Below are 12,986 nucleotides of genomic sequence, written 5' to 3' on the forward strand. Positions count from 1 at the left end.
AATTATTAAGGACCCCCAGCACCCAGGGCCTGTCCTTTTCTCACTGTTACCATCAGGTAGGAGGTACAGAAGCCTGAAGACACACACTCAGTGATTCAGGAACAGCTTCTTCGCCTCTGTCATCTGGTTCCTAAATGGACATTGAACCCTTGGACACTATCTCACTTTTTTAATATACATAATATATTATTTTTGGTTTTTGCACAATTTAAAATCTATTCAATATACATAAACTGTAATTGATTTACTTATTCATTTTTTCCCTCTATATTATGTATTGCATTGAACTGCTGCTGCTAAGTTAACAATTTTCAATGGTGATAATAAACCTGGTTCTGATTCTGATTTGGAAAAATGTGAAGTGACTCATTTTGGAAGGTCAAATTTGAAGGCAGAATACAGGGTTAATGACAGGAGTCTCAGCAGGGTGGAGGAACAGAGGGCTCTTGGGATCTACATCCAGAGATCCCTCAAAGTTACCACCCAAGTTGATAGGGTGGTTAGGAAGGCATGTGCTATGTTGGCCTTCATGAGATGGGTAATTGAGTTCAAGAGCAGTAAGGTAATGTTACAGCTCTATAAAACCCTGGTTAGACCACACTTGCAATATTGTGTTCAGTTCCAGTCATCTCATCATATGAGGATGTGCAAGCTTTAGAGAGGACGCCAAGGTGACTTACTAGGACTCTGCCTGGGTTACAGAGCGTGGCTTATGAGGACAGATTGAGTGAGCTCGGGCTTTTCTCATTGGAGGAAAGGAGGATGAATTGGAACAAAACAGAAGATCAGACTGAACAGCCAGCTCCTTTTTATCCCAGAGCAGAAATGACTAATATGAGGGGGGCATAATCGGAGGAAAGTGTATGGGGGGGGGGAATGTCAGAAGTAGATTTTTTTTTACACAGAGAGAGGTGGTTGCATGTAACCCTTGCCAGGAGTTGTGTGTGGGGCCAGACATATAAGAGGCATTTAAGAACTCTTAGATAAGCAAATGGATGATAGAAAAATGGAGGGCTATGTAGGAGAGAATGGTTAGATTGATCTTGGAGTAAGTTAAAGGGTTGGTCCAACATTGTGATCCCAATGGATTGTCCTGAGCTAAAATACTCTATATTCTATGTTCTCAAATGGAGGGCTAAGAAGGAGCAAACGGATAGATGATTTCTGAGCAGGTTAAAAGGCCTGTATGGTGCTGCATTGTTCTTTTCTATGTTCTAATTGATCCGAGTGAATTCCAGGGCAGAATAGAGATTGTAATGAATTGTAATTATATACTTGGTACAGTGAATGACAATGGATGAACATCCTGCCTCATACAATTTGAAATTTTATGAATAAAGTATATTTTTGGAAAGTAAGGTTACTGATGCTGAGAGCCTATATTGACTCTGTGTTTGCTCCTGTAATGTTCAAATGCTTCCAGAAGCCCAGAGCGCACAGCTAGCAATTCCTAAACAATTCACTTAATTGCAGGCAGGTTTAAAATATGCCTGGAAGAGTCTAAGCGGTGCCACAGGGAGCCTTGTCAATTTGCTTTGACAGTATTGCACAGTGTGAAATCTCTCGATGAATTGCTCTGAGGTGGCCTCGTTGGAAAGTGTTTGACACAGACAGGCTTTGCTGCCTGAGGTCAGCCCTGACCCCAATGTGCACCTCAGCCTGTGAATGAGAAATCGTTTTAGCTGTGGATACACACTGGCCACTTCATTACACCTGTGCACCCGCTCATTAATGCAAATAACTCAACAGCCAATCACGTGGCAGCAACTTAATGCATAAAAAACATGCTGACATGGTCAAGAGGTTCAGTTGTTGTTCAGGCCAAACACCAGAATGGGGAAGAAATGTGATCTAAGCGACTTTGACTGTGGAAAGATTGTTGGTGCCAGACGGGGTGGTTTGAGTATCTCAGAAACTGCTGATCTCCTGGACTTTTCAAACACAGCAGTCTCTAGAGTTTACAGAGAATGATGAGAAAAACAAAAAAAAACACATTCAGTGAGCATCAGTCTGAGGATAAAAATGCCTTGTTAGTGAGAGAGGCCAGCGAAGCATAGCCAAACTGGTTCAAGCTGACAGGAAGGCAACAGTAACTTAAATAACCACATGTTAGAAGAGGTGCCTAATTATGTGTCCAGACAGCACACTTTACGTACAAGTTAAGTCAAAGATGAAGCACCTCAGGATGGGGCTTCAGGACTCACGCAACAAACCTAACTCCTGAGTTACTGGGTAAAGTTGAACAGGTTAGGACTTCACTTCCTGGACCATCAGAGAACGAGGGGAGATTTGATAGAGGTGTGCAAAATTATGAGTGTTACAGGCATTTTCACTGAGGTCGGGTGAGACCAAAGCTAGTAGTACAGTCACTTGAGTTAAGTATGATGTTCTCCTAAGGCCGAGTTGCCTTCATGAAGAACGCCTTTGCGTGGCTTGATTTAATGCATGGAGGCTGATGCATGGGCAGCCACTAAACAGATTGGAGTCAGGATCCAGTGTTATGGAATGAAAGACAAATGCAAACCCTTCACTGTCATTGTGATGTGTCATCATCTTCCACCAGCTCCACCGTTGAGGTCTTGGTTGAAACGCACTTTGTCTGGAACCCCCACCACCTTGACCTTACTGCTACGGGCGTCCCGACTAGGGGCTTCATACCAGATGGCTAAACTACAGATGGCATCACTCTAGAGATCATGGGTAAAGGGTGAAACCTGAAAAGTTTAAGGGGAACAAGTTTAAGGGGAACAAGGAATACTGCCTCATTCAGAAGGTGGAATGAGCTGCCAGCGGAGGTGGGGTTGATTTCAACACTTAGTTTGGATAGGTACATTGGTGGGAGGGCTATGGTCCAAGTATGGGCCAATAGGCCAGGGCAGAATAACAGTTCAGCATGGACTAGATGGGCTGAAAGGCCTGTATCTGTGCTGTAGTGCTGTACGATGATATATATACAATGATATATAGTGTTGTATAACCCTATGACTGTGTGACAGGGGTTCCCAAAACCTTTTTTATGCCACAGACCCATGGCATTAATCAAGGGATATAAAGATCCCAGGTTGGGAACCCTTGGGCTAGATGGGACAAATGGCCTGTATCTGTGCTGTAGTGCTGTACGATGATCCAGATGATGTGGTAACTGCTCAGTATGCACACCCTTGCACATGGAGGTTTGCTTGACAGCTGAGAGTGTGGGGCCAAGGACTGGAGGGCTGATGGTGACATGTCCTAGAGTGGGAGGCCTGACTGTATGTGTGAATGAGTGGGAGGGTGGGAAAGGGGTTTGTGTTACTGTTTTTTGTCTTGTTTTATTCTGTTGATGTTGTTATTGCTTGTGTTGTTCTGCTGAACATTGTGGACATGCGATGTTGGTGCTAGAGTGTGTGTCAAAACCCACGGAGTGCCCTAACACACCCTTAGGTGTGTTGCTTGTTAATACAAATGACACATTTCACTGTATGTTTCGATGTACATGTGATAAACCTGAATCGGAATCTGGTTGCTATTCAGGAGTGCTTCAATTAGCAGCTACGTACTTTAGATATACTTAAACAGCTTTTGTAAATGTAAGTTCCTCTGTAGTTTGAGATTAAAGGATCATTAATGGGCTGTACAATGACTGAACCAAGATAAACAATCGTGGAGAGTCAGTTCCTAGCTGATTAAGAAAGCAATGAAATATGCATGATGGCAGTAATTAGAAAAAAAATAGAAAGAGAAAGCTCTTTAAAAAGCTAAGTTTTTTCCCATCTTCAACAACAATTATTATACAAAGATACATACCTCCACAGCTAGTTTACTGGCAGTCAGGTTGTTTGACAATAATTGTGCTCAATTATTTCAAAAATTTACTGGCATAATATTGGGCAATACCTGACTTTTGTTTGCATCTTGACCTGATAGAGATGAAAGAAATTAGCTTCCTTTGTCGTGTGCACATCGAAACACTGAGACATACAGTGAAATTGTTGTCTGCATCGATAACCAACTCAGTGCAAGGATGAGCTGGCAGCAGCCCACAAGTCTCGCCACCCTTCAAGATTCAAGATTGCTTAATGTCAGTTCCAGCACACAGGTGTAAGGAGAACAAAATAATTGTTTGTTCAGGTCCGATGTGGCACCGAGAAAAACATAGAAGAGACATAAACACTCAGAGTACAGGAGATGGGATGTTATGCTGAAATTGTATAAGGCCTCATTTGGAGTATTGTGTGCAGTTTTGGTCACCTACCTGCAGGAAAGATGCAAATAAGATTGAAAAAGTGCAGAGAAAATTCACAAGGATGTTTCCAGGACCGTTACTCGCTATTTCTGAATGTTTTGCACCTTGATCCCAGAGGAATGCTGTCTCGTTCAGCTGTTATCTATGAATGGTTTGATTGATAATTAAATTTGATTTGATTTGAAGGACCTGAGATATAAGGAAAGATTGAATAAGTTAGAGTTTGATGCTATTGTCATGGTTTTTTGTGAGGGAGGGGTTGGGGCTTTGATGTTATCACTGTTTTCTTTTGCAAGAGAGGGGATTGGACATTTGGAATTTGATGTTACAGCTGCCATTTTCTGTGACAATCTGTTAGTTTTGTGCAAGGGAGGTGGTGAGGGTCTTGGAGTTTGTGAGTTTTGTTTCTTTTCCCTTTTCATGCAGGGAAGGGTTGATGTCTCTTCCCTTCTCTGTATTTCATGGCTATCTGGAGAAGACCAATCTTAGAGTTGTATTGTACATGACAATTGTATTGACAATAAAATGAATCTTCGAAACCTTGTGAGGGGTATAGATAGTGTAAATGCAAGCAGGCTTTTTCCACTGTGGTTTGGTGACACTACAACTAGAGTTCATGGATTAAGGGTGAATGGTGAAATGTTTAAGGGGAACCTGAGGGTGCTGGGAGTGTGGGATGTGATTTCCATTTCAATGTTTAAGAGAAGTTTGGATGGGTACATAGATGGGAAGGGTGTGGAGGGCTGTGGTCTGGGTGCAGGTTGATGTGACTCAGCATTTCAAAAGGTTTGGCACTGATTATTTAGACTGAAGGGCCTGTTTCAGTGTTGTATTTTTCTATGACTCTATAAAGAACACAACAATAATACTAAAAAAGCACACTATAAATATAAATACATAACATAGCTTCTATACATAGATTGATTGTATGTCTATAAAGTGACATGAGGAGACTGATAGTACACCAGCTGGCTTCCGGTAGCAACATAGCATCCGCGCACCTCACTGACCGCAACCGGAGATCCTTGGACTGTGGGAGGAAACCAGAGCACCCAGAGGAAACCCACACACTTCTTACAGACGACAGAGGGAATGGAATCCCAGTCGGTGACTGCTGGTGCTGTAAAGTGATTGCGTTAACCTCTATGTTACTGTGACAGCCCGGAATATCACCAGCACTGGGGGAAATTCTGTAGAGGTGCTGAGAATGCTGTTTCTGGTTTTAATCCTAACATGAAATAATTTGCATTAAGTGTTACAAAAAGTTTGTCTCAGGGCTACAACATGTCAAAAAGCACAAGCATCTTTGACAAGTTGTGAAAAGGTATTTTGCACTCAGTAAATCAATGTACATAATAGCAGTGTTGCTTACATATTGGTGGCAGACGGAAATTTCAATGCAACCTACACTTTCAAGAAAGTCAAAAAATATACAGCAATGAATATTATGGTTCCCATAGGAAGTGGGAGGTTATCTGGAACCTAGAATATAATTGGTACATATTAGTAATAATGACATCGGTAGGTAACAATATTTATGATGTAATGAACTCTAGAACTGATGACTGCAGGTTCCATGACAATAGTGGCCGCACCAAATGGCATTTACGCAAAACCAAAATGAGATATGGCTTCATAATGATTGAGAACACAAACTCCTTTCCAACAGACAATTTCTAACATCATGCCACCTCATCTTACACACACTCAGCAGGCACTGGAAAACGTTCACGCCTCTCAACCCCAGGTCCCTTAAAGGCGACTCTGGCCAATAGCAAAGAGTACAAAGGAAGAACTCACCGCATTAAAATTAGGGAAAAGACTGACGGCAGATGCGGTGTCCAACGGGAATGGCAGAAATGGTTTAACGTCCAGGGAAGGCTGCATGGCATGGACTGGGGGCCGCATTAAGGCAGGAAGCGCGCTGCTCTGGCAGGTACCGCCTGTGGGAAAGAGAGACAAGTCAACCTTTACGTTGGTGATTTGTGATGCCTTATTCTTGCGTTGTGCGTCAAACTGCAGCCAAGGCCGGGAAAGAAATCTGAGAAACTGTTTCAGAAAGCACACACCACGGCCATCTTTCTGCAGCTATCAAGTGCGCCAGTCTTCCATGGCTGATTAATCCACGGACCAGAGAAAAATAAAATATTTTGGATGGGTGTGCTCAGAGGAGCATAAGTCATTCAGGACAGGCTGACAGGCAAGCTGCTCTGCTGATAAAGCTACAGTGGCTGCTCACTATCCCAGACCTCATAGTAGGAGCGAGTCCAAGTCCGATGATCCCATTAAAATGAAGCTTTACATTCTGTGGGAAAAGTATGCAAATGAGCTAAGAAATCACAATGCATACTAATGAGCTGCTGTGTGTTTACAAAACGCTGTAAAAACCATCAATTTGTTTGTATTTTTGCCACAAGGCACAGTACCGGCTCTCCCTCAGCTGCCAGCAATAGAAAAGAGAAATGCACCCAATAACTCAGTCGTTTAAATCATTGTCAGAGTATTCACGTTTTAACATTAATTCAAAGTGATTCAGTCAAAGGAATGATTTTAAAGAAGAACCACTGCATAAGTGAACAATATTCATTCCAGAGATGTGGCCAGTGGACTGTAAAATAATGTTGGTTGCTCTCCAGGAGATACTAACATTGAAATGTGATGGTCTTTTTTTTAACCAGAACTTGGGGCGATGATTTGTCCAGCTGACTTCACTGTTATTGTTTCTTCTCTTGGTAATACAGATTAGTATTGTGAAATTCATTAGCACAGCCAACCGCAGAGGCCAAGTCACTGTGTATATTTAAAGAAAAGGTTGATAGGTTCTTGATTAGTCAGGGTATCAAAGGTTACGGGGGAAAAGGGGAATGGGGTTAAAAGGGATAATAAATCAGCCTCGGTGGAATGGCGGAGCATACTCGATGGGCTGAATGTCCTAATTCTGCTCCCATTTCTGATGGTTTCATCGTATTAATGACACATATTTTTATAATAGTATTATTATCATTTGCATCACAATACAGTTTAAATTAGAGCTTGCCACATGTCCAGACCCACAGCTTGTTAAATATCAACTGGATGTATGCTTCTGTGCGAAGGCAGGTTGCAAAATAATTACATTTCACACTCAGTGAACGACGAGGTTCTAATGTTACTGAAACATCACCTATTCTACTGTGAGAACAACGACCCTGAGGTTTGTCTGGCTGTGATTCAAGATTCAAGATTGGCTAATGTCATTCATTTGTATTTATTTATTTAGAGATAGAGAGCAGAACAGGCCTTTCCAGTCCAACAGACCGCACTGCCCAGCAACTCACTGAGTTAACCCTCGCCTAATCATGGGACAATTTATAATGACCAATTAATCTACTCACCGGCGCATCTCTCGACTGTGGGAGGAAACCAGAGCACCTGGAGGAAACCCATGCATTCACTTACAGACGGCACCAGTTTAGAGCTCCCAAGCCTGGACTGCCTCCAGCTGTGATAGGGTCACGCTAACTGTTAACGCTCCAGTGGCACCCAGTACGCATGTGTAAGGGAAAATGAAACAATTGTTACACCAGATCCAATGCAGCACAAAGAAAAACACAATAATAAAACAACACAATAAATATAGATACATAAGATAGCTTATATACAGTACATAGATTGATTGTATGTCTATAAAGGGATGCTAGGCACGGGAGTGACTGCACGTAAGGTGACTCTGACAGGAATTATAAAGCTAAGGTTTCTCATCTCAGAAGCCGTTCATGCCTTCACTGTTGCATCTGTGTCATATTCCCTTTCACACATCATTCATTCTTGTGGGGTTTCTGTGCAAAAATGCCATTTAAATGCAAAGTAATACTAAATGATGGTCTTCCAGTCTCCTTCACAGGGACACCCACCCTGCTCATGGACCATTCATCCCACTCCCATCAGAGGGGAGGCCATGTAGCAGCCCCACCAGGGGCACCAGACTCAGAAACAGTTCCTTTCCCCAAGCAGTAAGGCTGATCAACAGCTCCACACACTAACCCACCCCTCCACACCCACAAATACCACTACTTTATCATTTCCTGTCCTAGCATCTACTTATGGACATACAATCAATTTATGTATATAAGCTATCTTATATATTTACTGTGTTTTTAAATTATTATTGCATTCCTTATCTTATTGTGGTTTGTTTTGTGCTGATTTGGATCTGGAGTGGAGAGCATTCTAACTGGCTGCATCACTGTCTGTACGGAGGGGCCACTACACAGGATCGGAAAAAGCTGCAGAGAGTTGTAAACTCAGCCAGCTCCATCACGGACACCAGCCTCCCCAGCACTGGCGATGCTCAAAATGGCGACATCCGTCATTGAGGGCCCACCACCAAGGACATGCCCTCTTCTCATTCCGAACATCAGGGAGGAGGTACAGGAAGACACACACTCAGTGTTTCAGGAACAGCTTCAGCCCTTCCACCATCAGATTGCCGAACGGACAATACAGAGTCAGATTCAGAGTCAGGTTATTATCACCGGCATGTGACATGAAATTCGTTAACTTAGCAGCAGCAGTTCAATGCAATACATAATGTAGAAGAAAAATAATAATAATAATTAATAAATCTTATTTAGTATACTTTGTACAGTATACGTATATTGAATAGATTACAAATCATGCAAAAAACAAAATTACTATATATTTTAAAAAGTGAGGTAGTGTTCATGGGTTCATTGTCCATTTAGGAATCGGATGGCAGAGGGGAAGAAGCTGTTCCTGAATCACTGAGCCAAGCTTCAGGCTTCTGTATCTCCTACCTCAGTATTTTTCCTCTTTTTTCACTACTTCTTTAAGTTAATTTTCATTTTTTATATTATTCCCATTGTAATTTATAGCTTTTGTTATTATATCTTATGTTGTACTGCTGCTTCAAAACAACAAATTTCATTACAAATGCCAGTGATATCAAACCTGATTCTGATGCTTGGGCACTGGTGTTTCCACATAAGGCTGTGATAGAGACACAATTTCAAAATATCCTTTGGGGAGAAAGAGGACATTTAAAATTCTGCAGATGCTGGAAATCCAGAGCAACACATACAAATGCTGGAGGAACTCAGCAAGTCAGGTAGCATCTGTGGAGAGGAACAAGCAGCCGAAGTTTCAGCATGGGAAAGGAAGGGGGCAAAAGCTGGAATAAGAAGGTGGGGGAGAGGAAGGGGTGCAATCTGGCAGGCGATAAGTGAAACCAGGTGATTGTTCTGCTAAGACCGTGATGCGCTTGGATGCAGCGGCCTCTCGGGTGCCAAACAAAGGTGTAATAGTTTGCTCTTTATGCCTTTTTAATGATCACAAGGCGCTGCTGGACATTAAGAGTATCAGGTATTGCAGATCTACCCCACCAGTGAGTTGCTCAATCATGGTGGAGCTGAGTTTGTTGTTCACCATGTTTCAGCTGCTGCAGCCACCCAGGGACAGAGGTGTTAGAGGAAATACGTGGAGCAGTGTGCGGTTCAACGGACGGGGTTGGAGATTGTCTTGGATGTTTTTATTGTTGGACATTGGTAATGTGGACCACTACCACTGGTTCCTTTGTGAGACCGATAGCAGTAAAACTATGCGGCCTCAGTTGGGCTGTGGACCAGGCCCTCATGGCTCCGGGTCAGCTGTTATGACCAATGTGGAAGGAGCATGCCACTGTATTCAGTGCAGCCTTGGGGTCCCATCAGCGCTGCTCTCCAGTGTTCGCTCGGAGGAAGTCAAGCTGGTTTGCATTTATCTGCAGCTGCACTTGCACCAGATGAGGAACTGCTGCGGGCTTTTTCTTGCAGAAACATGGCTCCAAGACAACATCCGTGCTCCATCAATCTACAGGCCAGGACACTCAGGGACTTTGGCTAGATTATTACTTTTTACATATTTTTTGTGACTGTATGTTTTTCAGTTATCATAGTTCCATGTGCTGTATGCTGTGTGTGACTGGAGGTTCTGTGATTTGCACCTTGGCCCTGGGGAACGCTGTTTCATTTGGCTGTAGTCGTCACAAGGTTGAATGACAATTAAACTTGGACTTGAACAAAAGATGCCATTTTCAGAGCTACAGAATCATAGGTGAACACAGTATGGAGACAGGCCCTTTGGCCCAAACATCCCATGCCATCCATCAAGTCTCAATTCCCTGCATTCAGCCCACATCCCTCCAGTCTCCTCCCCTCCATGTACCTATCCAAATGCCTCCTAAATAATACTACAGTACCTGCCTCAACCATTCTCTCTGGCAGCTCATTCCATATGTTATAAGAGCTTGGACTAGCCACTGTTTGATGAATAGTCACTGACAGACACCACCCTCTGTGTGAAAAAGTTGCCCCTCGTGTCCCTTTTAAATAATTTCCTTCTCCCCAAATCTCTGTCCCTAGTTTGGGATTTCCTTACCCTGGGGGAAAGACTGTTAGGGTTACCTAGTCTATGCCTCTCATCATTTTAAACTCTCCCATAAAAGTCACTCTTCATTTCTCCTATGTTCTGCGGAATAAAAACCTAGTCTGGTCAACCTTTCCCTTTAACTCAGGCCTCAACCTCCCTGTAAATCTGCATACTTTCTGGTTTAACCACATCTTTCCAGTACAGGGAAACCGTACACAGATCTCTGAGTTCAGCTTCAGAAAAGACTTCTAGAACCTCCATCAACAGAGAACTAGATTCTCTCTCTTTCAGGTTCATCTCCCAGATGAGTGAAGGTCAATAGGACTGGATAAATTTTTGAGTGAGCAAATCAAATCAAATCTTGTGGTCTTTTGGTCTGAAATAGATCTTTGGTTGCTAAGAAACTCAGTGTAACAGTTTTACAAGAAGTTCCTTTTAATCCAACTTAAAAGAAATGCAAGCTTTGCAATACTTCTATCTCTCTGGGCATTCTTGTGAAGGAATTACTGAGGATTATTTCTGTCAAAACAACAGCCTCCTTTTCTATGCCCTGTCAGTGAGTACATACCAAACAACAACCATTCCAAGCTCCTATAACATCTGTAATTTTTCATCTGTTAAAGTTTCTGTGACTGCTCTTTTCAATCCTATAGAGCTGATGTGGTGGGCCAAATGGCTAAATTCTCTTATTTCTTATGGTCACTTCATCCTTTGTTTCACTGAGGTACCACAAGACATGGGCGCAAATTAGGCCATTCGGCCCAACGATTCTGCTCCAACATTCCATCTTGGCTGATTTACTATCCCGCTAAACCTCAATCTCCTGCCTTCGTCCCATTATCTTTGAGCCCCGATGAATCAAGAAACTATCATCCTCCACTTTAAATATAACAAATGACTTGGTCTCCACAGATGTCTGTGGCAATGAATTCCACAGATTCACCACTCTCAGGCTAAAGAGATTGCTCCTCATCTCTGTTCTAAAGTGATGTCCTCTATTCTGAGTCTGTACTCACTGGTCCTAGACTCACCCACTATCGACATTGCTTCTCCCTATAGGTGCTGCCTAGCCTGCTGTGTACCACCAGCATTTTGTGTCCATTATAAGGTTTCAGGGTACTTGGAGGCAAATGATAAAGTAGGCTAAAGTCAGCATGGTTTCCTTGAGGGGAAATCTTGTCTGACAAATCTGTTGGAATTATTTGAAGAAATAACAGGCAGGATAGAATCGGTGGATGCTGTGGACTTCGGTTTCCAGAAGGCCTTTGAAAAGATACTGCAAATGTGGTTGCTTGACAAGATAAGAGCCCGTGATATTACCAGAAAGGTACTAGCATGGATAGAAGATTGGATAACCAGAAGGAGCTCAAAGGTGGGAATAAAGGGGTCCTTTACAGGTCGGCTGTTGGTGACATCATCTTCTCACATTACATGTCAATGATTTGGATGATGCAATTGAAGCTTTCTGGGCAAGTATACAGATGATACAGAGATAGGTGGAGGGGCAGGTAGTGCTGCGGAAGCGAGGAATCTGCAGTTAAATTGAGAGAATGGGTAAAGTAGTGGTAGAAGGTAAGTGCACAGTCATGGTCTTTGGTAGAAGCAATAAAAACATAGACTATTTTCTAAACAGGGAGAAAATTCAGAAATCAGAGATGAAAAGGGACTTGGAAGTCCTCGTGCACAGTTAGCATTCATTTCGAGAGGACTAAAATATAAAAGTGAAGGTGTAACGCTGAGGCTTTTTAAAGCATTGATCAGACCACGTGGGGTATCGTGGGCAGGTTTGGGCTCAGACCACGTGGGGTATCGTGGGCAGGTTTGGGCTCAGACCACGTGGGGTATCGTGGGCAGGTTTGGGCTCAGACCACGTGGGGTATCGTGGGCAGGTTTGGGCTCAGACCACGTGAGGTATTGTGGGCAGGTTTGGGCTCAGACCACGTGAGGTATCGTGGGCAGGTTTGGGCTCCTTATCTCAGAAAAAAATGCACTGACATTGGAGAGAGTCCAGTGGAGGTTCACAAGAATGAAAGGAGCATTTATTGGCCCTAGGCCAGTACGCACGGGAGTTTAGAAGAATGGGTGTTGGGGGTCTCATTGAAATCTATTGACCGTTGAAAGTCATAGGTAGAGTGGATGTGGGGAAGATGTTTGGCCAGCTCCTCACTCATTCATCTGTAATTCTCTTTGCTCCACTGTAATACTGATATATCTGACTTTATCTTCTCTCTCTCAGGGTGAGTATTATGATCACTATCTCCTAAGGGTTCCTTTACTTTAAGCCCCCTAATGTCATACTTGCCAATCTCTACAAGATCATCTACCTTATTCTGCCTACTGTGGGCATTCAAATATA

General features: G+C 42.9%; 1 protein-coding gene across 5 annotated transcripts in view; it reads right to left on the bottom strand.

Moving 5' to 3' along the window:
• The window catches only part of LOC132378234 (zinc finger protein 385D-like), a 452,746-nt gene that overhangs the window by 299,276 nt on the left and 140,484 nt on the right, over nt 1–12,986 (bottom strand). For all 5 annotated transcript variants that reach the window (XM_059944963.1, XM_059944966.1, XM_059944962.1 and 2 more), the window contains one exon: nt 6,026–6,168. In XM_059944963.1, the coding sequence (XP_059800946.1) occupies nt 6,026–6,168 (143 nt within the window). The remainder of the gene's footprint in view (nt 1–6,025; nt 6,169–12,986) is intronic.

The sequence above is a fragment of the Hypanus sabinus genome, chromosome 20 (genome assembly GCF_030144855.1).
Source record: "Hypanus sabinus isolate sHypSab1 chromosome 20, sHypSab1.hap1, whole genome shotgun sequence".
Taxonomy (NCBI): Eukaryota; Metazoa; Chordata; class Chondrichthyes; order Myliobatiformes; family Dasyatidae; genus Hypanus; species Hypanus sabinus.